Raw genomic sequence first — 25470 nt, forward strand, 5'->3', positions numbered from 1 at the left:
AGGTACCAAAGTAACCACTGAAAAAAAAAATTGGGGGTTTATAGGCAGCAGTTGGGAAAAAGAGCAACTAACTGCAGACCTAGCAACCACTGGCAAATAAAAACAACTTTCTGAAAGCCAAGACGACCTCAAAAAGTTCAGAGGTAACAAGCAGTTTTTCCAGAGCCTCCTTCATTGACTGACCAGGAAACTTGGTTCAATACACTATCATGCAGACACTTGTAAAGAAAATTGAGAAGCAATAGCCATACTGACCATACTTACACTTGAAGTAAGTAAATAAATATATTTGATCGTAAACTGATTTTCAGAGTAATCAAGCAAGCTGAAGAAAACTATACAAATTATTTTAGAGTATTCTCTTATACCCTTTTTTCTTTTAATTGTAGTTTCCCTCATTGATGAAAATCAGCCAAACAGTATTAAATAACCCAGATAATGCACTTGTATTTCCTGCATGACAAGCCAAAAAATGCTCACATTGATTCGTTTGTTTTTTAAGACGACACGTGGAATAATCTGAACAAAACTCTTGTTCATTTGTTTTAGAAGCTCCTAAGATATGGAAGGAAAGAAGTTGTTCAGTGCCATTCAGGACTGCACCTACGTGTCTATATATTTTATAGATATGCAGTAGTGCCGCTATTAAGGCCGAGATCAGTTTTTCCCCTTTAATAAGGATTCGACTTCTTTATTTCATACACAAAATAAAGTGCATCTTCCCCAAACTTGTAGCACTTTGAGCTGTGGACAAAAAAAATGTGGGGATTTTAAAATAAAATCTGTTAATTTTTTTAAAATGTGAGAAACATTGTAAAAGATCTGGCTTGCTGTCCTTCAATTCAGTTAAGTCATTAGCCGCATTCAACCAGTGTATATATTTAAAAAACTAGGTTGTAATTAGGAACGTTAACACCTGTAGCGAACTCTGGAAATATTATAAGTCTCCCGATATTTAATATTTTACTTAAAGCCACAGCTTCTGGAGCTAAGACTATCAGTAGCTTTACTTAGGAAGCATGAGAAATAGAGCTACATAAAACAACACGTTTCAGAGTAACAGCCGTGTTAGTCTGTATTCGCAAAAAGAAAAGGAGTACTTATGACACCTTAGAGACTAACCAATTTATTTGAGCATGAGCTTTCGTGAGCTACAGCTCACTTCGTCGGATGCATACCGTGGAAACTGCAGCAGACTTTATATACACATAGAGAATATGAAACAATACCTCCTCCCACCCCACTGTCCTGCTGGTAATAGCTTATCTAAAGTGATCATCAAGTTGGGCCATTTCCAGCACAAATCTAGGTTTTCTCACCCTCCACCCCCCCCACACACAAATTCACTGTCCTGCTGGTGATAGCCCATCCAAAGTGACAACTCTCTACACAATGTGCATGATAATCAAGTTGGGCCATTTCCTGCACAAATCCGGGTTCTCTCACCCCCTCCCAAAAACCACACACACAAACTCACTATCCTGCTGGTAATAGCTCATCCAAAGTGACCACTCTCCCTACAATGTGCATGATAATCAAGGTGGGCCATTCCCAGCACAATTTGGATTTGAGCTTGGAAATATCAACTACAGATCACAAGCCAGAGGCCCCCCAACTCCTCCAGCCAGGGAACAGGGCAGCCCTAACCCCCCTCCTACCATGCAATGGGATAGGAGATGATGCAGCACTTGGCAAGTTCCACCAATACCAGTAACAAGGGCACCATTGTGCTGGAGTTACGGAGAGTAAAGATAGATCCCACAACACACTGTTCTGACAAAAATCTGAATTCAATTACCCTGTCTTCCAGATCTTCTCCAATCTGTTTGCAAAGGAGATTTCCACCATTATTCCATAATGTGAACTTTCATCTCCCTTCTTACATCCTTTGATTAGAATTGATATAGGTAGCGATGTTGATATTAAAATCATCAGGATATCTCACTGAGGGAAACAAGATAGCTCTAAAATAATAAGAACTATTGTTTCAGGTCTCTGCAAACACAGATCAATATTGCTGCATTGGTTACACTCAGAATTAAAGCTTAGATTCTGGGGCACAACCTGGCAGCTTAAGAGAGGTGCCAATAGACTGTACTGCCATGTACTTAATGAAAGACCAGGGGTCAAATTGGGGAAGGGCTAGGAAAGAGCATCTAGAGCTAAGGTCTTTTGTAATTTTGCCTGACAAAAAAGTCTGCAGCTAGATAGCCAAATCTTTACCAACAGAGAGAGCGACAAAAAAGCCAGTGTTGTGCAAGTGCCATTTCAACAGGTCACTTTTTGTCTGCTATGAAAAAAAGACCTTTCTTATGAAAGTTCCCAAATGGAGGGAAGAGTTTCTCTAACAAACATAAGCTTTCGTGAGCTACAGCTCACTTCATCTGATGTAGCTCACGAAAGTTATGCTCAAATAAATTGGTTAGTCTCTAAGATGCCACAAGTACTCCTTTTCTTTTTGCAAATACAGACTAACACGGCTGCTACTCTGAAATCTAACAAACATAGAATTCAATTTCCTCATATAGGGAAGGTGACTGTTTTCCTTGCCTGTTCACACAGACATGGCTATGGTGTTTTCACTAATGATAGCATGGGGCAACCTTTTACTGAAATTATTGCCCAATAAATTAATCAGGTTGCTCAGTGATCTAGACAATTGATACACCTGTGACATTCCTGTGGAGACCACAGATCCTGAACTAACTTGTCCGAGGAATCAAAGTCCACAGTCAAAAAGTCCATTTGTTGTGATAACCATTCCCTCTGGTTCTGAGATAAGTTGCCCACATCAGAACCTGAACTTAGATTACTACCAGCTTCAGTATTTCATTAGTTCATGGGTGACCCATTTTGGTGGATAAATAAAATAAGACTCTCGGCAGAGATTCTCATGAAACCTTGCCCAGATCACAATGTCTATGCAGAAGGCTGTCATTCCTGAAAAACTCAGACTGCACTCAGTCTGAGAAAATTAAAGCATAATGAATGGATGACTAAGACCACTTCAGGATACATATTTTGTGAAGTTTGTAATTCATAATCACTCCCACGTGCAGGATGGAATGCGGTAGCGATAAGGGCTCCATTGTACTGAAGAAAAAGTGTAGCTATTTGGCGGTACACTATTACCTGATCTTTAATGGAAGTAGTCAAGAAATGGAAATTCTCTGGGGTGCAAGAATAACCAGTATTTTAATGCACATCTTTGTACAATAGTGACCTTTTGTAAAGGAAATCCCTTTATGGGAAATGTCTGTGGCCAAAGGCAAAATCAGAGGTATCTGCTGCACTGTCTGCATTGGGAAAAACAGACAGACTGAGGAAAAGTTACCTCAGAGACAGATACATCAATTCTGTTTAGCATCTCCATTTTGCAACAAAACTTCCTAGTGTATTTGTTTTAACAAGTTGAACTTCTAGTTGCCAGATCACTAAAGTCCTGTCTACAGTAAGAAAATGAACAACTACTAAAAATGGTTCATGGGCTACATTCTTCAAATCATGAATAGGCATTTGAGCATGGACAGCTACTACCATATCCCTGAAATTTTCAAAAGTAACTAGCTATTTTAACTTCACCACTTTTGATTGCCTAACCTGAGGAACCTTAAAGGGGCCTTATTTTCATTGGCTAAGTGCTCTATATTTCTGAAAAACAGGCCACTCTGTCACATGGACAAGCAAAAAAAAAAAAAAAGGGGGGGGGGTAGATCATCAAAAAAAAAATCACTAGACACTTTTTAAAAATCTTGGCTTATAAAAACGTTTCACCTCTTTTCTTTATATAAGAAGTTGTGCCAGTGGTCAGCCTGAACTGAACTGGGTTGCCACATAACAACTGTAATAGGAAGGCTGAATACTTACAGTACCCTTTGAAATAAGATTATACTCTCAGCTTTTATCCTAATTTACAGTTCATAGATGTGCAGCAAGATATATGCGTGCCTAAAATGAAGGTGATTCAATAGTCACAGTGCCTGATGTACAGCTCATAATGAAAAATGCAAAAAACTCAGGTAGATATTACAATTCTGGAACAATCCAAAGAATTTCATTTTTCCTCCCAGCCTCCATGTTAACCTATTAAATGCCAACAAGTGGTTCAATTACACAGTCACTGTGTAAGGAGGATTGTTTTCTCTCACTTGTTTTTGTAGGTTAATTGCTCCCACCAAAACAACATTATGCTACAAAACTGAGAACAGGTAGTTCCATACGCTGAACTTTTAAAAATGGGCAAGCACTGAATGCACAATTAAATCATTATGATACTCAGTTGACTGACAATACATTATGTATTAGTTTACTGACGCCTAACTCCCTCCTCAAAGTCAGCACACACCTCACTTCAGTGCTGCTCCTAGAGGCTCTTCTGAGCAACAGAGACATTGAGATTTAAGAGTCAAGGCACAACAGTGGTCCAGGAAGAGCTTGAATTGAAGGGTACACCAAAAACCCGGTAAAGTAAAAAATTCAAGATGACTTTCTTTGCTTAAGACTCCAGCATCAATCTGCCCAGTTACATAGACTCTGTCCCACATAGTAGCTGTGTATAAAAATTAGACATGCTTGTAGGTTCACTTGTTCGTTTTAATATCAAGCTTTATATGTACAATCAACATTTCTTACTAAATGCACTGTTCAAAAAATCTGAAAATTCATTTCACTTGACTAAACCGGCCAGACTCCAGAATCTTTCCTGACACAGATGATATCACAAACAGTAGTACTGGAAACTTGAATTCATATAGTCTTTTAGGCATCTGTGATCTCAAAGTGTAGTTGGGGAAATAAACTTCTTTTGATAAGATCAGTGTGTTGTGTTTTGCTGAAGTCGAATATTGACTTACTCTTCAACATTCAATTTTTCCATCTTCTTCAAAGGCCTGCTGATGCCTGGGTGAGCTTTGAAAAAAAGTGATTGAATTTACATGATCTAGTCTGTATTTTTTATTATTAAAACACTAGGTAATTGTGTGAATATAGGATCTGTGTTCCTTAATAATTCATCTATTCCTGTTGCTTACCCTTATTGCAGAGGATATAATCAGAATGGGGTACAGATAGAGTCATCCAGGAATTGTCCTTGCTCAGGCAAATAAGGCAAGTAGTACTGGGGAGGTCTATAGAAAGAGTTGGGGGAGGGCTATTAAGAGGTGGAAGGAAAAATTACAACACATTAATTTCCCAGAAAACTAAACTCCTCACCACCAACACACTAACCAGAAATCGTTGGAGGAGGGTAGGGAGAACTGAGACAAAACTAGAGATGTTTCTTCCCTCATTGGTGTTTCCTATCCCTACACACACTTCTAAACTCTATGGTTTTTCTCTTCCTTGTCACCATTGGTGTATTATAAGATGAAAATTTGTAATAATCTTGATTTTGAAAACAACATAAAACAAATGAATAATCATTCTAAAAAAACCGAGAGGTTTTTGAAGACTTATTTCATATTAAAATAAATGACTTAAAAAACATTCATGGAAATTTCAACTTTCCACACAATATGAAAACTCAAGATATAACTTGAAAGACACCCACCAAGTCTCCCATTAATTAGCCAAGTTCTATTTTGAAGGTCTATTTTGCTTTAAATAGATTTTAGTTTCAGGAGTCTCCCAATCTTTGTTCTTTTAACTGTGATTTCAGAGGCAGAAATTTTTAAAAAAAAATTCAGATGGAAGGAGGGGGAAAAAAAGTAAAAACTAGAAGTTACTTTTTAAAGTAGCACAGCTTTCTATGTCCATTTAATAGAAGAATATGTCTAATCTGCAAAAGGGAAATCAGAAACCACTGTATTTAGCGTGAAAGAATACAGAGCAAGAGAAAATAATTCAAATACTGAGGCAAAGTTCAGAATTCCTGCATCCTGACCAAAGGCAAAAAACTAAGGTATCAGCTTCATATTCGTATAGTCCTATTTCCAGGGAGAACTCACCAAAAAATGCCCTCATAATAGAGGCTCAACTTTAATGTACATCCCAAATTAAAAAACATAGTAAGAGAACCAAAGAAGTGCCACTGTGGCTAAACAAGTAAAAATAAAAGAAGCATGGAGAGGCAAAAAGGCATCCTTTAAAAAGTGGAAGTTAAATCCTAGTAAGGAAAATAGAAAGGAGCATAAACTCTGGCAAATGAAATGTAAAAATATAATTAGGAAGGTCCCAAAACAATCTGAAGAACAGCTAGCCAAAGACTCAAAGTAATAGCAAAAAAATTTTTAAGTACATCAGAAGCAGGAAGCCTACTACACAACCAGTGGGGCCACTGGACAATGGAGATGCTAAAGGAGCACTCAAGGATGATAAAGCCGTTGCAGAGAAACTAAATGAATTCTTTGCATTGGTCTTCACGGCTGAGGATGAGAAGGAGATTCCCAAACCTGAGCCGTTCTTTATAGGAGACAAATCTGAGGGACTGTCCCAGATTGAGGTATCATTAGAGGAGATTTTGGAACAAACTGATAAACTAAACAGTAATAAGTCATCCAGACCAGATGGTATTCACCCAAGAGTTCTGAAGGAACTCAAATGTGAAATTGCAGAACTACTAACAGTGGTTGGTAACCTATCATTTAAATCAGCTTTGGTGACTGAAGGATAGCTAATGTGACGCCAATTATTAAAAAGAGCTCTAGAAGCGATACTGGCAATTACAGACCAGTGAGGTTGACTTCAGTACCAGTCAAACTGGTTGAAACTATAGTACAAAACAAAATTGGCAGAAACATAGATCAACATAATTTCTGGGGGGGGTTGGGGGGTTGGAAGAGTCAACATGGTTTTTGTAAAGGGAAATCACGCCTCACCAATCTACTAGAATTCTTTGAGGGGGTCAACAACCATGTGGACAAGGGGGATCCAGTGTACATTACAGTACTTAGATTTTCAGAAAGCCTATGACAAGGTCCCTCACCAGAGGCTCTTAAGCAAAGTAAGCTGTCATGGGATAAGAGGGAAGGTCCTCTCATATATTGTTTCCTGTCTTTTAACCAGTTACCAAAGGATAGGAATAAATGGTCAGTTTTCAGAATGGGGAGAGGTAAATAGTGGTTCCCTTAGGGCTCTGTACTGGGACCTGTCCTGTTCAACATATTCATAAATGATCTGGAAAAAGGGGTAAACAGTGAGGTGGCAAAATTTGCTGATGATACAAAACTACTGAAGATAGTTAAGTCCCAGGCAGACTGTGAAGAGCTACAAAAGGATCTCTCAAAACTAGCTAACTGGGCAACAAAATGGCAAATGAAATTCAATGTTGATAAATGCAAAGTAATGCACATTGGAAAACAATCCCAACTATATATATAAAACGATGGGTCTAAATTAGTTGTTACCACTCAAGAAAGAGATCTTGGAGTCCTTGTGGATAGTTCTATGAAAACACCCACTCCATGTGTAGCGGCAGTCAAAAAAGCAAACAGAATGTTGGGAATCATTAACAAAGGGATAAATGATCATAAGACAGAAAATATATTGTCTATATAAATCTATGGTATGCCCACATCTTTAATACTGCGTGCAGATGTCGTTGTCCTATCTCAATAAAGATGTACTGAAATTGGAAAAGGTTCAGAAAAGGCCACAAAAATAATTAGGGGTAGGAGGAAAGTAATAAGACAGACTTTTCAGCTTGGAAAAGAGACATCGGGGGGGAGGGAGGAGAGTATGATAGAGGTCTATAAAATTATGACTGGTGTGGAGAAAGTAAATAAGGAAGTGTTATTTACTCCTTCTCATAACACAATAACTAGGGGTCACCAAATGACATTAATAGGCAGCAGGTTTCAAACAAACAAAAGGAAGTATTTCTTCACACAATGCACAGTCAGCCTGTGGAACTCTTTACCAGAAGATGTTGTAAAGGCCAAAACTATAACAGGGTTCAAAAAAGAACTAGATAAATTCATGAAGGATAGATCCATCAATGGTTATTAGCCAGAATAAGCAGGGATGGTGTCCCTAGCCTCTGTTTGCCAGAAGCTGGGAATGGGAGACAGGAAATGGATCACTTGATGATTACCTATTCTGTTCATTCCCTCTGGTGCACCTAGCATTGGTCACTGTTGGAAGACAGGATATTGGGCTAGATGGACCTTTGGTCTGACCCAGTAGGGCCATTCTTATGTTAAGAGCAAGCATCGGGGGAAAACTTATTGGTCTAAAGGATTAACTTTTTCTAAACCATAACAAAACAGAGCAAAAGGTTACTTTTTTTCGTATTTTGCAAGATATGTATTTACACTACACCAGACCAGGCACTCCAAGTAATATTTCTTTTATGGAAGGTCTGTATGGAAAATCCTCAGTTTCCTGACCTCTTTATGTACCCCTTTAATAACAATCGTCATACAGCTGAAAAGGACTAGCCTGATTTTAGAAGAAAGTCTGTCATCACAACCTAATATCACTGCAAAAGACAATATCAAGTTTGGTATCACTGACAAAAATTTAAGGTTACCTGTTTGAGTCCTTCATCAGTGAGTCTGTCTTGGTTGCCTACATGTACTTTCTGAAGTAGAGGACACTGGGAGGCTACTGCAATGATAGATGTGTCTGAAAGTTGTTTACATCTGTAGGCAGTATACCTTTGAAGTCCAGGACATTTAAATGCTAGCACACAGACTCCTGTATCTGACACATTGCGACAATCAGAAATATTGATTTCAGATATGTTCTGGCTTCTTGATGCAATTTTTTCCAGTAATTCATCAGTGACCTGTCAACAAAATTCAAATTCTCAATTTAATATTCTCATAGTCATCTGATTCTTTAGATTAAAAACATGTATATAGAGCGAATAATGAAGGAGATATCATATGTGAATACACGAGTACTATGACTTGGTAGCAGGAAGCATTTGCACAAAGGAGGGGAGGAAAAAGTTCTGTTTTTTACAGATTCCAAGCATGAATTACTGTAATCAACTTGACAGTTACCTTTGTACGAGTCCTGTCCCAATCCCTGATGACAATTAAAGCTATAGTTTTAAATGGCCTGCTCACACCCTCAACAGGGGACCACCGTCTTTCATGGGGAAAAAACTAAGCACTTGTCTACACTTGAAACACTTACAGCTACACCACTGTAACTCTTCAGCATATACACTCAGTCCAGCAACGGGAGGGGATAGTTAATCCATCTCCCATCAGTATAGTTAATCCATCTCCCCAGGAGGCGGTGCCTGGGTCAATGGAAGAATTCTTCTATCAACCTAGCATGGTCTGTGTTGGTGGTTAGGTCATCTTAATGACATTGCTCATGGACTGGGATTTTTCATACCCTTGTGTGATGTAGCTTAACTTCCGAGTGTAGACCTGGCCTTAATCTCACTCCTGCTGTGGTACTTTTCTATGAACACAGTAGAGAGCTATTGTGCTCGTGCTGCTTGGAATTACTCGATATTGCTCTTCACTTAAGAAGCTATGTATTGGATAGCTTTTGGCAGCCATCCAATAGCTGTTACCATCTCAACATTACAGTGATGTCAGTGATACCCGGTTTTTTAATGACAGCAGCAGCTTGGAGAGTCTGATGATAACTGGAAATCCAATATGTTGACAGGGAAAAAAAAAAAAACAGGAATAGAAAGTCTCTTAAAAAATAATGTTCTCATTTTAAAAAAAATAGAAAATTTGATTTTTTTAAAAATGTCAGTTAGCCCACGCTCAGTCATCATTAACCAGGAATTGTTATACAATGCCTTTCACAGTAGTTCCTTTGTAACAGCACTCATCTCCTTGGCACCTAAACACATTTCATCAATTCAAACCAATAATTTATTAGCATAATATAAGTCTTTTAAAGTAGAAAAGACAGCCAAATTCCAGCTGTTTAAGCCTATGAATCAATTCAAAGCTTTACCATATTGGACAGAATACAGTACAAAGCCTATCCAAATGAAGAAACAGAAACAGTAAGGAAGAAAAGTTTACTTTTAAAAATAGAGGTAAAGCAAACCCAGCTAAATTGACAAAATTGTTCATCACTCAGTTACATTGTATGAGATCTTGGTTTTGCTATGGGCAGATGAAAATAAAAACTTTTTGCCTCCATTTCTTGTACAGTACAGGAATAAACAATCGGTTTGCCGTTAATGGTCCTCAAGCCTCCACCCTTATTTAATCAGCCAATGGCTATTTGTAAAACCATAGTGACTTCTAAAAACACACACACACCCCACCCATAAGGATGGAAGATATGACTGTGCATTTTAAAAAACTGGTTTAGTATCCTATTAAATAATCAACCAAATGGACTAGTGGTCAAATATCACACTTGGAAACTCAACAAGGAACCTCCTACATCAGAGCATTAGACCAATGGTCGTAGGGCAGACCATAAGACCAATACCTCCACTTTATCAGAAGTAAGGCTAAGCCCTGACCTCAGCCTAAAGCAGGGGTGGGCAAACTACACGAGCCGTTCCCACTGGGGAGCGGGGTCTGCAGCTTGGCCCCGCCCTGGCGCTCTGCCTGGGCATTGGGTCGGGGGCCACACCACGCGGTTCAGCCCCACTCCAGCCGGGGCGCTGGGTCAAGAGCCGCACTACGGGCTCCCAGAAGCCACAGCATGGCCCCACTACAGCTCCTACATGCTCCAATGGGAGCTGCCGGGGCAGTGGCTGCAGATGGGGCAGCGTTCAGAGCCACCTGGCCGCGCCTCCACGTAGGAGCTGGAGGAGGGACATGACACTGCTTCAAGGAACCGCTTGAGGTAAGCACCACTCAGAGCCTGCACCCCTGAGCCTCTCCCCACACCCCAATGCCCTGCCCCAGCCCTGATATCCTCTCGCTCTCCAAACCCCTCGATCCCAGCCCGGAGCACACGCCTGCACTCCAAACCTCTCATCCGCAGCCCTGCCCCAGAGCCCGCACCCCCAGCCAGAACCTGCACCCCTTCCCTCACCTTTGCCCCAGCCCTGATTCCCCTCCCGCCCTCCAAACCCCTCAGTCCCAGCCCAGAGCACCCTCCTACACCCTAAATTCCTCATCCCCTAACTCCACCCCAGAGCCCGCACCCCCAAACAGAGCCCTCACTCCCGCCCTCATCCCAACCCCACTTTTGTGAGCATTCATGGCCCACCGTACAATTTATATTCCCCGATGTGGCTCTCAGGCCAAAAAGTTTGCCCACCCTGGTCTAAAGGAAGGGCTCATCTGACCATGACCAATGTACTACCTTCATATTTTCAATCTCCAGGTCTATCCCAAAGATAAACTACAGTGTGTAACCACTGTTTTGAGTGGATTCTCAAGTCACTTTGATAATCACATAGGCTGTTACAGAATAAGAAGCCAGCATTTAAAAATAACCATATACAACTACAACTCCAACACCAGGCCCAATAAGATTCCTGTCACACACCGTAAGGAATCTAAGGGAGGAGCAAAATGGACTTTATGCTCTGTGAATCCTAGATAGGTTTAATTCTGGACTTGGTTCACCCAGGAGACACACAGACTCCATGTTTAAGTGGTGCACCCTCTACTGATGAAGAGGGTCATTTAAAAAAAAAAAAAAAAAAAACACCCACAAAACACCACAGATACGCCTCTCCCTAAGATTATGCTGAACCAATTACCAGCTGGACAAAGATCACAAAAACTAGATCTAGTAGCAACCAATTCTCAACAATTTAAGCAAAGGCAGGCCTCTACTCCAAGATCAGCTATTAAACAGTGGTAGTCTTATTTACATAAGTATACAATGAATAGATGACAGGTAACACACCACTTGATTTAAATAGAACAGAATGAAGGTGTGCTCTAACAGACTTCAAAGTAAAGCAAAAGTGCATTTAGAAAATCTAAATTAAGACATAATTCACTCATCTTCTGCTTCTAACAGGAAAAGTAAAGTTGAAAAGTGAAGGAACAAAGATCACCAACTACCAGCATGTACTTCACAATTTTGATTTTAGTTTTAACAAATTTTGAATTGTCCAAATGTACTCAATTTTTCATAATTATGTCTTCATACCTGCTGACGATTACTGAGATCCAACTGCTTCCAGAACTGGAAGTCTAAACAGAGGTCACGCCAGTATTTACAAACTAATGATGCTGAAAGGCAGCGCTCATTCAAGGATAAATTGGAAAATATCTGTAAAAGAAGAAAAACTTTGTCAGATATGGTTACCATATATGAGACACAGAATTAAATGCTTTCCTTATTAGTGGACCATGAAAACCTGTGTATAAGACAGACAGAAAAAATATTCATATAGTTGTAATTTCCACTTGTTTCTATTCTTTGTCTCCAACTTGTTCAGCCAAGGATGAAAAACAGGACTAACAAAACAGCTTTGTTGAGATATTTATCTCAGTCATATAAACCATATGGTATAGAGCATGGATTCTACTTAAACATTTAGTTCAGGCACAGTTTTACATCTGATGTTCTGCATGTGCCTGAGACATGGCACACCTTTTAAACACTGCGACAATGCTTTATTAACAAACATATTCATTAATTTTTTAAAAAGCATCCTCAGAGATCACATACAAGGATAGCCCAGAGGTTCAACAATACAAATCACTGCAATGCAAGGCATCCAAGTGCAGGATTAGCATTTTATCCTTATCCCAATTTGAGGCTTTGAATGCTAGAGAGACACACCATGATCTTCAAAGATGGAATGATCCGTGTCACTCTAGAGAGGGTATATAGGAGCGGAGGTGCTAGGAAAGGAGTCACACCCAGTCCTCTTTCAGAGGTATGGCTGTAATGCGAAAAAAGAAGGTTGCGACTACAGATAAGACTGAAGAAAAAATGCTGGAAGCTTTCATGGCACTTGGAGACAATGAGTGGGAGATGAAAAGTCAGCCAAAAGTCCTTGGTCCAAAATGAAGTGAAAGAAATTGCTACCAGAGCTTTAGGAAAAAAGGTACTAGGTATACAATTACTACTCTAAGTTGCTAGCCCGGCTGCTGTTGCCAGACAAGGCCCCTCCAGCCTATGTCCTGCAGATGCTGCCACCTATTAATAATAATATACTGTTGCTACTATTTACTCTTAGGGAACTCCTAAATATGGTTAAAAGAAAGTAAAAACAGACACAATGGCGGAAAGCTCAGAGACAGTAAATCCTTTATAGCAGTGTTTTTCAAAGTTCAGGTAGAGACCCAGTACCGGAACCAGCCAGCAGCGGGTCCAGCTTCTAGGCAGTGGGACCACGGGGCTCTGCGTGCTGCCCCCACCCCAAGCATGGGCCCCACACTTCTGGTGTGGTGCCCATGGCATTTGAGGGTGACAGCTTGGAGGTGCTGTTTGACCCAGCCTGCTGAGTCCAGGAACATATAAGGGGTCTGCCTGGGAGTGCTGCTAAGATGTGCTCTGTTAATGTGTGCGTTTGTCTGATGCTGGGGCTGGAAAAACCCAGCCCTGGGGAACCTAGGTCCTGCAGGATAGCTCCATTGGGAGGGAACTTGAAGCAGGGAGAAGTAGAGCTCCGTATGACAACACAAGTGATACAAGCAGTACATTGATAGAATTACACACACACACCCCAGAAGAGTAACCCTAATCAATTAGCACACCCCAAATATTGGGCAAATCTGGTAACAACAATTGACAGAAAAATATTTTCTCTGAAACACTTCTCCCAGGAAAAAGTTACGGAAAAAAAGCAAATATATTTAGCTGTCAGGTACCTCAAAGAATGGAACACAACTGAAGTCTGTGTTAGATAAATTACATAGCACTCATATAGTATAGTGCTTTTCATCTTCAAAGTTCATTCTGAACACAAAACTGTATTAACACTTGAACATCGGATACAGGCATGGTCCCATGTGTACTCAGTAGGACAAGGGCTCAAATTCTGTAACAAACATCACTAAGTTACACAGTAATATTTTATTCTATCCCATCTCCTCCCTCACTTACTACTACAGCTCATAATGAGCATGTTCAACTGAGAAATTCATCAATTATATTCAGCAATGATTATTTTTTGATGGTGTTATTCATTATGCTCTCCAGGCAGCTCCATAAATCTTGACTGTTGTAGTGCTGTTCAGTCAGTCCAATCTCGGAACCTACTTCCCCACCATGCATGTCAGGGAAAGGAGGCTGGTAGCCAGCCTCCAACAGCTCATCTCTTCAGCCTTTGGCTCTGTGCTGTTCACAAGGCAGCCCAAGTACCCAGCCTGCCCTTTTGGATCCCCACCCTGCACTGGCTGCAAGCTTGACTTCCTGATCCACAATTGTCTGGCTCTACAAATCAGCTCAGGAACACATACGACAATCCAATTAACCCCCAACCAATTTTATGAAAAGCTTTAGAGAGCAAAAGGCAGCTACAGGCTGACTCCAGCAGGGCAGAGACAGAAGGCACATGACTGCAGCAAAATGCATAGCATTTTTGCAGTGGGAGGTGTTCCACAACATCTTGGGAAAAGTCCATGGATGCTTCCAAAAAAAGTGAATGAGAGTTCACTTCTCTCATAACTATTGTTTCATGCTGACTGCAAAATCAGGCAGGTGATGCTCGATTACTTTACAGCATTCAAATATTTAAGGTTGCCTTTCATAAGTCTGCCACCAAAAATTAATGAAAAAAAAAAGGAGTACTTGTGGCACCTTAGAGACTAACCAATTTATTTGAGCATAAGCTTTCCACAGTATGCATCCGATGAAGTGAGCTGTAGCTCACGAAAGCTTATGCTCAAATAAGTTGGTTAGTCTCTAAGGTGCCACAAGTACTCCTTTTCTTTTTGCGAATACAGACTAACACGGCTGTTACTCTGAAACCTGTCAAAAATTAATGTTGATTCATACAGCATCTGAACCAGTCCCACCTCTTCTTTCCCGTTGCCAGTCTATTTCTTTCCCTTCACAAATATGCCTCCTCTCTTCTCCCAATCCCCCAGTCATTTTTCCTATGATCTGCTCTCCCATGCTGTTCTATACCATTGTGCAGCAATTTAAATTGAGACACTTACTGAACTCTTTGTAAATTCATCTTTATAGTACATAGCATGCTTACAACAGAACACTGATAAGTCAGAAGTTTTTAATGACAAGTGCAGAAGCCCAAGCCATCAATTTCTGCAGAATTTAAGATGTTAAAAAAAAGTTTCTAAACATTATGGTTGCAAAGATAGCCTTCAAAACGTGAACCAAAACATCTTTCTGACAATAACAGTGCCTCTGATGCTACTCCTAGCTTCACCCAGAAGCAGCATGATGAGGTTAACAAGACCAGTCAGTTTCAGACTGTTTTTTTGGAATGCTATGGGCAGCAGTGAACTTTCCAAAACAAAACAAAGACACCCCACCAAGTCAGTTTCATGCTTGGAAAAATTTGTGCACAACTGTAGGAAAAAATTGGAATTAATTGGAGAGAATAATGCTAACTTATTTTCTACCTACTTCCTTGCAGTAGCCAGGAGGCTACAAAGTTAGGAAAAAGATATGGAAAGGTCTTTCCCAAACCTAGAGAGAGGTAGAGCTTCAAGTCTGTCAAATGCCTACTAGCTAAAGAAAAATATTTAAGATAGAGCCCTAAGCAAGGTCCAGAGAGAGCACCTGTGATGGGGTGTATTCCCCAAACTGGCTCTGAGAAAATAAATTAGGGAGGCACACCTAATTAACCAATTAAGCAGCAAATCAGGGAGAGATGTAGGCTACAAAGAGGCCACTAATTAGAGGAAATAAACATACAGCTTTTAAGTTTTGTAAACTAATTAGTAGCAGGCTCAGCTGGGCAAGAACAGGTTGGGCCTGTATAAAGCCCAGAAGCTGAGAGCAACAAGAGACAGCAGGAAGGCAGGCTGCTGTTACTTCCTGAGAGACGGGAGTTGGGAGGCTGGCATACCCAGAGAAGGTGGAAGCCAGTTATATAGGTAGAAGCCTGGGGAAACAGCAGTAAGGACTAGGTCAGTACAGTACATGTTATAGGGTCCCTAGTCTGGAACCCAGTGCAGGTAGCGGGTCTGGGTTCCCCTACTAGCTACTGGTGTTGGAGAAATCAGATGGACAGCTGGTCTAGAAGAACTGTGATTTCCCCAACAGTCAAAGAGACTGCAAATTGTGGGGGCAGTCAGCAGACAAGGATCAGGGGGGATTGGATGATGGTAAAGGAGAGATGGGGGGCATGAGGATTTGAGGGTTTCTTGAAAATTAAAAAAGGGGCGTGATGCAGAAAAGTTTGGGAACCACTGGGCTAGTGGGCTCACCAAGCTGCTATTTTGAGAAGTCCTGGGGATCTAGGGAAGTACTGCAAGACCAAAGAAAAGCAAATGTGCCAATGATCTTAAAAAAAGTAATCCTCAGAATTACTAGGAATAGAAGTTAGTGACAGTAAGATAATAGAACAAATATTAAGAAGAAAAACACAAACACTTAACATCCCTAGAGAATACTGTGACCATGAGCAACATAGGCTTATAAAGAATTAATATTGCCAGACCAAAGCAATTGTTTTCACAGCATTATGAAGAAAGATCCCAATCCTGCAAACATTTAAAGCACATCAACTCAATGAAGCTGCTCCTATAAATTATGCAAATACTTAAGTGTCAGCAGGATTGGGACCTTAGTCGATGAGGAAATATGATGCATGCTTGAGTATTAGTATAGCATTCAATAGTCTCTCACAAAAGCTGAATTGTATGAGTAGGACTGGCTTGGGGAATGTATGTAAGGAAAATAAATAGGTAAAGAAACAATGTTTTAAGTTATGGAAGAGGTAACAACTATCCATCTTTGGATCCAGTAATATTTCATTTAATATCTTGGTTAGCAACACAAAAAGAAAGGTAACAAAATGAGAAAGCACTCTGATCACTAGTGAGGACAAAAGTAATACTAAGGGACCAAGAAATTAGCAAAATGGGGAAAACCACATCAATTTGTACTTGGAAAGACAGTAAACACAGTATGTTAAGAAAAATAATCCAGGAAAGTTGATAATATTCACGTTGGGAGAAATGTGGAAAGCAGTCCTGCTAAAAGAAACCCATGTAATGGATACCAAAACAGACAAGTTTGCAATGCAATATGCCAACATAAAAAACTTAATGCAGTTTTAAGCTGCAAATAAGCATCATGGAATACGAAGGATAGGGAAGCAGTTATCCCAATGTGTACAACTCCAGTGTAATTCTTTATCAGAATGCTCAACCAAAGCAAATATGGAACTGGAGAGTTTGATGCATAAGGAAAGATTAAGAGCTAAACATGAAAAGCGTGGCTAAAAAATAGCTAGTGGGGAGATATAACAGTCTACAAGTATCTGAAGACTAAACACCAAGGGTGGAACAAGAAGTGAACAGAACAAATAGAATTTTATACATGAATAGAATCAAAGGAAAATAGATAGAAACTGATGGCAAAACGTTAAGCACTTTTCTGTAAATTTGTAACACAAGTCCACATGAATTATTTTATTTTACTTCCCACACTGAACCATACATTAAAAGGCGTTATTGTAATATATGCCTAAGGAAGAGTATTACAATTGTTGTACAGAGTCAGATTTGCCTAATACGTACAACTAATTTCAAATAAATTTTGAACAGCACTTCCTCTGAAGTGTGACCCAAGAGTTGGGTCACAATCTTGTCAAATGAAAATCCTTTCCATTTTATCAGCATCTCTTATTCTCCCATCAGTGGTCACCCATGTGTCTCCCTCAATCACACACAACTCCAACAGCCTAGTACTTGTCAGCTGTAACAAACAGGTGTATTTACATGATAGAGAAAATTTTGGCAAGGAAAGGTTAAATCTGAAGTTCACCTGAGATTATGCCTTAGGGGCTCAGGGGGTGGAGAGAACACATTCGAATTCTTTAAATTAACCTTGAGCTAAGTCTTGAAACTGAACTCATTACCTACCACTAAGAGCTCAGTCACTCCACATCCCATGGTAAGACTCTCAGAAAGGAACAAGGTCCTATTGCGTTTCGGGAACCGGGTGGGCAAAAGCCCGTCCATTGCTAAAGGATGTTCCCCCAGCCTTAGGGGAGATTCCACAAGGTCCAGGAATGCAAATAATTAAGGGGGACAACCAAAAATGTAACTGGGGCAGGTATGAGCGTTAAAGGGTCAAACAAAGGGAACCCTAGGGGGACACCAAGCAGAGACCCCCGGACAGTGCCCACTGCTCCTCGAAGGTGCCAAGGGAGCCAGTGGACACCGCCCAGAGGAACTCTGAAGGGAACAAGGTAGAAGGTAGGCAAGGTTACCCTCACTAAATGTCTCCCAGATTATTCTGTAAAGCTACTGAAGTAATCACATGCCTTTTCCCTTCCCACCCAACCCCGGAACGCCCATTATCTTCATAAGCAGACCCCATCAACCTCCATGCATGGATCCACATCCTGCAAGGTCCTAGAGGAAAAGGGATGCAGCAGAGAGAAGTGGCATTGTTGAGGCAGCTAAGGCTTATCTACACTACAGAGTTAGGTCGATGTAAGGCAACTTATGTTGACCTAACTCTGTAGACAGCTACACTATAACATTGCTCCCACCGATGTAAGTTGCCCACTACATCAACCTAATAACTTCACCTCTGTAAGAGGTTGATGTAATTAGGGTGTTGCAATGTCTGTGTAGATACTGTATTACTTACATCATCTCTTAGCTGTCCGCCCCACCCCAGGGCTCACAGCTTGAGCTCTGCCACCCCTGTCTGTCAGCCCTGTCCCAAGCTCACTGCTGGAGCCTCCCCACTTCGACTCCTGCTATCAGACCCCAGGATGGGGAAGGAGAGACTCCTGCTGTCACCCCCAACACTGGTCCACTTAATGGTCCACTTAAGTCGATGCAAGCACTCCTGATGACGACAGACACCACCATCAGCAGAAGGAGTTTGAAGCACCTTCAACTCCGGCTCCCACTTAGCCGCTGGCGAGGAATCAGCCCCCTCTGGCGGGGCCTCCCCCGCACCCGGACCCACCTTGAGAAGGATGGAGGGCGGCAGCTGATTGATGTCAGGGGTCGACGGCTGCAGAGACTCTCGGCAGCACTCGCTGGGGTTCTCCAGCGGCTCCTGGCGGTCCGGCTCGTTGCTTTCCTCCTCCTCCGCCTGCGGCGGCAGCTCAGCGGCCAGTTCCCCCCTGCCGCCACTTTCCCCGGCGGAGCCCCTGGGCAGCGGCCCCCCGCCGCCAGCAGCGCGGTCTGAGGCGCAGGGCGGGGGAGAGAGCTGTTGCTCGCTCGGGCACTCGCAAACGGCGGCCTCTGGCTCCGGCGGGGCGGTGGCGCCGCAGCGGGGCTGCTTGCAGGGGGGGCAGGCGGGCAGGCCGGCCCCTTTGCGCTTACACACCATGTCGGGGGCCGGCTCGCCGGGCGGCCGCGCCGAGCCCAGGAAGGCCCGCACGGGCGGAGGCAGCAGGCCCGAGAGGAGCAGGCGCTGGCAGGGGCCCCGCTGCTCCCAGGCGGCGGGCGAGAGGTGCAGGAGGCGGCGGGCGGCGCGCTGCTCCGGGGAACTCAGGGCCGCGCAGAGAGGCGGCGAGTCCCGGCCGGGCAGGGGCTGCTCCGGGGCGGGCGGGCTGGCGCCGTGCACGATGAAGCAGAGCATGCAGGGCCCGCGCAGGAAGCAGCTCCGGCTCCGCGGCGGCACCTTGCTCCCGCAACGGCGGCGACTCCTCTCCCGGCTTAGGCTGGTTCCCTCCCTCGAGAGCAGGTGGCCCATATAGGAAGCTCCAGAGCGGGGATTTGCGGGGGCCCGGCCGCCGCCCCCAGGCAGGTCCCGTCGCGGTGTCAACTGCGGCCGGTGGCAGGGGCGGCGGGTGTCATGGTGCCCGGGCGGGGGCCGGTCGCTGGGCGCGGCAGCAGGTGGCAGCGAGCGGGAGGCGGCGCCGGTTGTTCCGGGACATGGAACCGGCAGAAGCTTCCGCTACCGCCGCCCTGACCTTACCCAGGCGCCGCTCGCGGCCCAGCAAGAGGGGCCGCCTCGGGGCCAGCACTCTGCGCTGCTGCTGCCGCCTGCGGCCGGGCTGGACTCGGGCCGCCAACCCGCAACGGCTGTTGGGGCCGAGGATGCTCAGCGAGACGCCTGGAAAGGAGCCTGGAGCCCGCCCTCCGCGAAGTCACTCCCCGGGCTCACGGCGAGGGGCTGTCCTCACCCTCCAGGCACACCCCCAACAGCCCCACTCCTCCAGGACACACCCCACAACAGCCCCATTCCCCGGAAGCAGACACAGCAGCCCCACTCCCCTTACATGCACACACCATCAGCCCCACTCTCCGCCTACGCACATCCCCACAACAGCTCCACTCGCTCGGATGACCAGATGTCCCGTTTTTATAGGGACAGTCCCGGTTTGGGGGACTTTTTCTTATATAGGCGCCTATTACGTGCCACCCCCTATCCCGTTTATTCACAGTTGCTGTCTGGTCATCCTACCACTCCCCCACATCCACAATTCCTCCTCTTATCGCCATCCCCACAACAACTCCACTCTCCACACATACATCTCTACAATAGCCCCTCTCCCTTCCTCCATACACCCACAACAACCCTTCTCCCCCCTCCACATACACGCAAAAACAGCCTCACTCCTGCCTCCCCTGCCCCACACAAAGTAACTGCTTCTCCTTTTACAAGCATGGTTGCTAGGTATTGCACCAACTGACACTGCATTATACCTATGTTCAGGCCCACTCCTGCAGACACTCAAGCATGGGACTAACTTGATTTATGTGTATAGTTCCTATTGAACTAAATAGGGCTACCAAGGTGAGTCAAGTTATACATGTATTTTTCAAGATCATACTTAGGGTATGTCTACGGTGCAATTAGACATCTATGACTTGCCTGTGGCAGCTGACTCCAGCTTGGGCTGTGCGGCTGTTTAATTGCCTTGTAGACATTCCAGCTCAGGCTGCAACATTCCAACTTGGGCTGCAGCCTGAATTCTGGGACTCTCCCACCTACCAGCATCCTAGAGCCCAAGCTCCAGACCAAACCGTGATGTCTACACTCCATTTAAAAAGCCCCACACTGCAATTAAACAGGCCCGAGTCAGCCGGTCCGTGCCATCCATGGGTTTTTAATTGCAGTGTAGACACCTTAGTCTTCAGCAATGATGGGCTAAGACTTAACAAGGCTCAAAACCACCAAGAGTTTGGCTTCCCACAAAGTATGTCCCAGAGACAGAGTAAGGTTTGCTGGGGCCCGGGGCCAGAGCAAGTGGGAGACTCTTCCCCACCCCTTCTGCCTGCGGCCCCACCCCTTTCTGTCCCTTCCCCAGGGCCTGCCCCTGTTCCACCCAGGGTCTCTCGCCCACTTTGCTCCCACAGAACTGCAGCCCTGCAACCCCTTTGCTCCTTTCTGCCACACACATACCACGCCCTCCCCCCCACAGCCCCAAGATCGGAGGAGCTCTCTCCCTGCACCCCGGTCCCGGGGTCACAGCAGGGAGTGAGAGCTCCTCCAGTCCCAGGGCCGCAGTGGGGGTCTGGGTGCTGGGACTTCCCTGCCATCCCCCCTACACTTCTGTAGGGGACCGGGGTCAGGGCACTGGGGCTTCTCCCACCCCACCTGCTCAGAGCTGCTGCCATCGGGGGCTTCCCCCACCCTGCCCGCCTGGTGGCCGGGGCTCCAGGCTTCTGTTGCCAGTAGTGGATTTTTTCCAGGGGGCCACCAGCTGGTCGGGGCCTCTGGGCATGGGGCCAAGTGGCTAATCCACCACTGCCTGCAGTAAACTAGGAATGACTAGGTGGGGGGGAAAGCTGAAGTTGAGGTTTATGTTCCTTGAGTGTTACCTGAGTGTGACCCAGGGATTTCTTGGTGCCAAATGGCAGAGGGAACTGAAGGGTGACACGTGCTGGCTCTACTGCAAGCCCGTAGCCCACTGGTCACCATGATCATTGTGAAATGTATGCACAAATAATATTTAAGGAATTACGTGTCTATACTTAAAATTATGTTCCTGAGGCAAGTAACAAGGAGGTGTCATGTCTGGGATGGATTCCTTTCAGGCCAGGGGTAACAGACGCTTATCTCCCTGTCTGGTCATTGTGTATTGTATGCGTCACAATGCAGGCCTATTTCCATACTGAGCCAGATGCTGATTAAAGGATTGTGAAATCTACAATAAAAAAGTATACAGGAAAAACAACCCACACAGAAGTATCTTGTGATGAATAAGGACAAAGGATTGTTCTGATATATCTGGGAGTGCAAACATAGGCATGGGAACTAAGGGTGCGGGGGGGGGGGGGGGGTATTGCACCACCCCCAAACTCCCGGCTGCCAGCCCCAGGCACCCAGGATCCTGGCCTCAGCTCTCGAGTGGGGTGGACAGAGGTAAGGGGGATGGCTTTCAGCACCCCAACTCTTAAAAATTTTCCAGCACCACAGAGTGCAAACAGAAACATTGGAGCATTCACTGAGGAGGAAAGCTGACAGCGTGACTTGTCTCGTAAAATGATGGAAGGCTTTGAGAGAGCATTGCTTTATAAAACATGAAAGTGCTTAGTTAAATAACTCTGGGTTATAGAATGTATGTTATGATTTTATTTTAGATGTTATCATTCGTGTCTAATACTCCTTGGTATCACGTGAAACTCTGTACTTTGTTAAGTAAACTTTTACATGTTTTCACTATAAACATATGTAAGTGCTGCATGTTAAATGGAGTAATGATCTGAGGTGAAACTGGTAAGCTGGAGTGTACTGTTCCTTTGGGAGCAGTGAATCTGTGAATTCTGTGAGTGTCCAGTAGAACAGGGGCCGGAAACCCAGGGAGATGATTACAGGGCTCGGGAGTTGATATGTGCCTATCACAAATCTGGAAAGAGAGAGCAGGTCTGTGGAGGTCTGGAAGGCAGTGCTTGTATTGCCTATGGCCAGTGGAGCTGGGGAGCTGACTCACAGCAGGCACAGACAACACTTCCTCACACTAAGCTGGTAGCGAGGTACCTCACAACTCTGTGTCCCCAGGAAGCATCACAGTGAATTACCAGTAAAGCCTCTCCTTTTGACTGGTGTAGAACTACTTATTCTAAGAAGTAGTCATATGTCTACAAATAGCTTCTGTAAACCTTGTCTTCACATGATATACAATCAGATTATATACAGATAGTTGAAGTCACTGAGCATTACTGCTGTATTAGATTTAGTTATCTATTTCATCTCCCTCAGCAGTGTGCACACAATATCCTTTTCCTGAATAGGAATCCATTAGTATAAGAACTCAACAGTGGCCATGCTGGGTCAGACCAAAGGTCCATCTAGCCCAGTATCCTGTCTTCCAACAGTGGCCAATGCCAGGTGCCCCAGAGGGAGCTAACAGAACAGATAATCATCAAGTGATCCATCCCCTGTTGCCCATTCCCAGTATATGGCAAACAGAGGCTAGGGACACCATCCCTCCCCATCCTGGCTAATAGCCATTGATGGACCTATCCTCCATGGATTTATCTAGTTCTTTTTTGAAACCCATTATAGTCTTGGCCTTCACAACATCCTCTGGCAATGAGTTCCACAGCTTGACTATGTGTTGTGTGAAGAAAGACTTCCTTTTGTTTGTTTTAAACCTGCTGCTTATTAATTTGCAATAGGGCAACCACATCTGCATGCAGTATTCAAGATGGGGGTGTACTAGGGATTAATATAGAGACAATAGGATATTTTATCTTATTATCAATCCCTTTTTTAAATTATTCCTAACATTCTGTTTGCTTTTTTTGACTGCCACTGCACATTGAGTGGATGTTCTCAGAGAACTACCCCCAAGGACTCCAAGATCTCTTTCTTGAGTGGTAACAGCTAATTTACACCCCATCATTTTATATGTATAATTGGGATTATGTTTTCTGATGTGCATTACTTTGCATTTATCAACATTGAATTTCATCTGCCATTTTGGTGCCCAGTCACTCAGTTTTGTGAGATCCTTTCGTAGCTCTTCGCAGTCTGCTTTGGACTTATCTTGAATAGTTTTGTATCATTTGCAAATTTTGCCACTTCACTGTTTACCCCTTTTTCCAGAATGAATATGAATATGTTGAACAGTACTGGTCCCAGTACAGACGTCTGGGGGACACCACTATTTAGCGCTCTCCATTCTGAAAACTGACCATTTATTCCTACCTGTTTTTTTCCTATCTTTTTACCCAGTTACTTATCCATGAGAGGACCTTCCCTCTTATCCCATTACAGCTTACTTTGCTTATGAGCCTTTGGTGATGGACCTTGTCGAAAGCTTTCTGAAAATCTAAGTACACAATATCCGCTGGATCCCTCTTGTCCACATGCTTATTGACCCCCTCAAAGAATTCTAATAGATTGGGGAGGCATGATTTCCATTTACAAAAACCATGTTGACTCTTCCACAACAAATTATAGAATAATAGAACTGGAAGGGACCTCGAGAGACCATCCAGTCCAGTCTCCTGCACTCATGACAGAACTAATTATCTAGACCATCCCTGACAGTTGTTTGTCTAACCTGCTCTTAAAAACCTCCAGTGATGGAGATTCCACAACCTCCCTAGGCAATTTATTATAGTGCAAAACCACCCTGACAGCAGTTTTTTCCTAATGTCCAACCTAGGCCTCCCTTGCTGCAATTTAAGCCCATTGCTTCTTGTCCTATCCTCAGAGGTTAAGAAACACAGTTTTTCTTCCTCCTTCTTGTAACAAACTTTTAATACTTGAAAACTATTATCATGTCCCCTCTCAGTCTCCTCTTTTCCAGACTAAACAAACCCAGTTTTTTCAATCTTCCCTCATAGGTCATGTTTTCTAGACCTTTAATCATTTTCGTTGCTCTTTTCTGGATGCTCTCCAATTTGTCCACATTCTTCCTGAAATGTGGTGCCCAGAACTGGACACAATACTCCAGTTGAGGCCTAATCAGAGCTGAGTAGAGCGGAAGAATTATTTCTTGTGTCTTGCTTACAACAATGTTAATTTGTGTCTGACAATTTTGTTCTGTATTATAGTTTCAACTAGTTTGCCCGGTACTGAAATCAGGCTTACCACCCTCTAATTGCCAGGATCACCTCTAGCCCTTTTTAAAAATGGGCATCACATTAGCTATCCTCCAGTCATCTGGTACAGAAGCTGATTTAAATGATAGGGTACAGACTACAGTTAGTAGTTCTGCAATTTCACATTTGAGTTCCTTCAGAACTCTTGGGTGAATACCATCTGGTCCTGAAGACTTATTCTTTACCTCTTCTAATGACATCTCAATCTGGGACAGTTGTTCAGATTTGTCACCTAAAAAGAATGACTCAGGTTTGGGAATCTCCTTAACCCATGAAGACTGATGCAAAGAATTCATTTAGTTTCTCCACAATGGCCTTATCATCCTTGAGTGCTCCTTTAGCATTTCGATCATCCAGTGGCTCCAGTGGTTGTTTAGCAGGCTTCCTGCTTCTGATGTACTTAAAAAAATTGCTATTACTTTTTGAGTCTTGGCTAACTGTTCTTCAAATTCTTCTGGGGCCTCCTAATTATATTTTTACACTTCACTTGCAAGAGTTTATGTTCCTTTCT

The 25470-nt window shown here is 43.5% G+C and overlaps 1 protein-coding gene across 8 annotated transcripts in view; it reads right to left on the reverse strand.

Moving 5' to 3' along the window:
* The window catches only part of FBXL17 (F-box and leucine rich repeat protein 17), a 485100-nt gene extending 464996 nt beyond the window's left edge, over positions 1-20104 (reverse strand). For 4 of the 8 annotated variants that reach the window (XM_073344635.2, XM_073344634.2, XM_073344637.2 and 1 more), the window contains exons 1-3: positions 18916-20103; positions 11989-12111; positions 8468-8725 (exon numbers count right to left, since the gene is read on the reverse strand). In XM_073344635.2, coding sequence (XP_073200736.1) covers positions 8468-8725; positions 11989-12111; positions 18916-19650 — 1116 coding nt within the window. In that variant the 5' untranslated portion in view covers positions 19651-20103. Of the gene's footprint in view, positions 1-8467; positions 8726-11988; positions 12112-18915 lie in introns of all 8 variants that reach the window. The other 4 variants (XM_073344636.2, XM_078852826.1, XR_012158991.2 and 1 more) reach the window with 3 other exon arrangements.
* Positions 20105-25470: the final 5366 nt, after the last annotated feature.

The sequence above is a fragment of the Lepidochelys kempii genome, chromosome 5 (genome assembly GCF_965140285.1).
Source record: "Lepidochelys kempii isolate rLepKem1 chromosome 5, rLepKem1.hap1, whole genome shotgun sequence".
Lineage (NCBI taxonomy): Eukaryota > Metazoa > Chordata > Testudines > Cheloniidae > Lepidochelys > Lepidochelys kempii.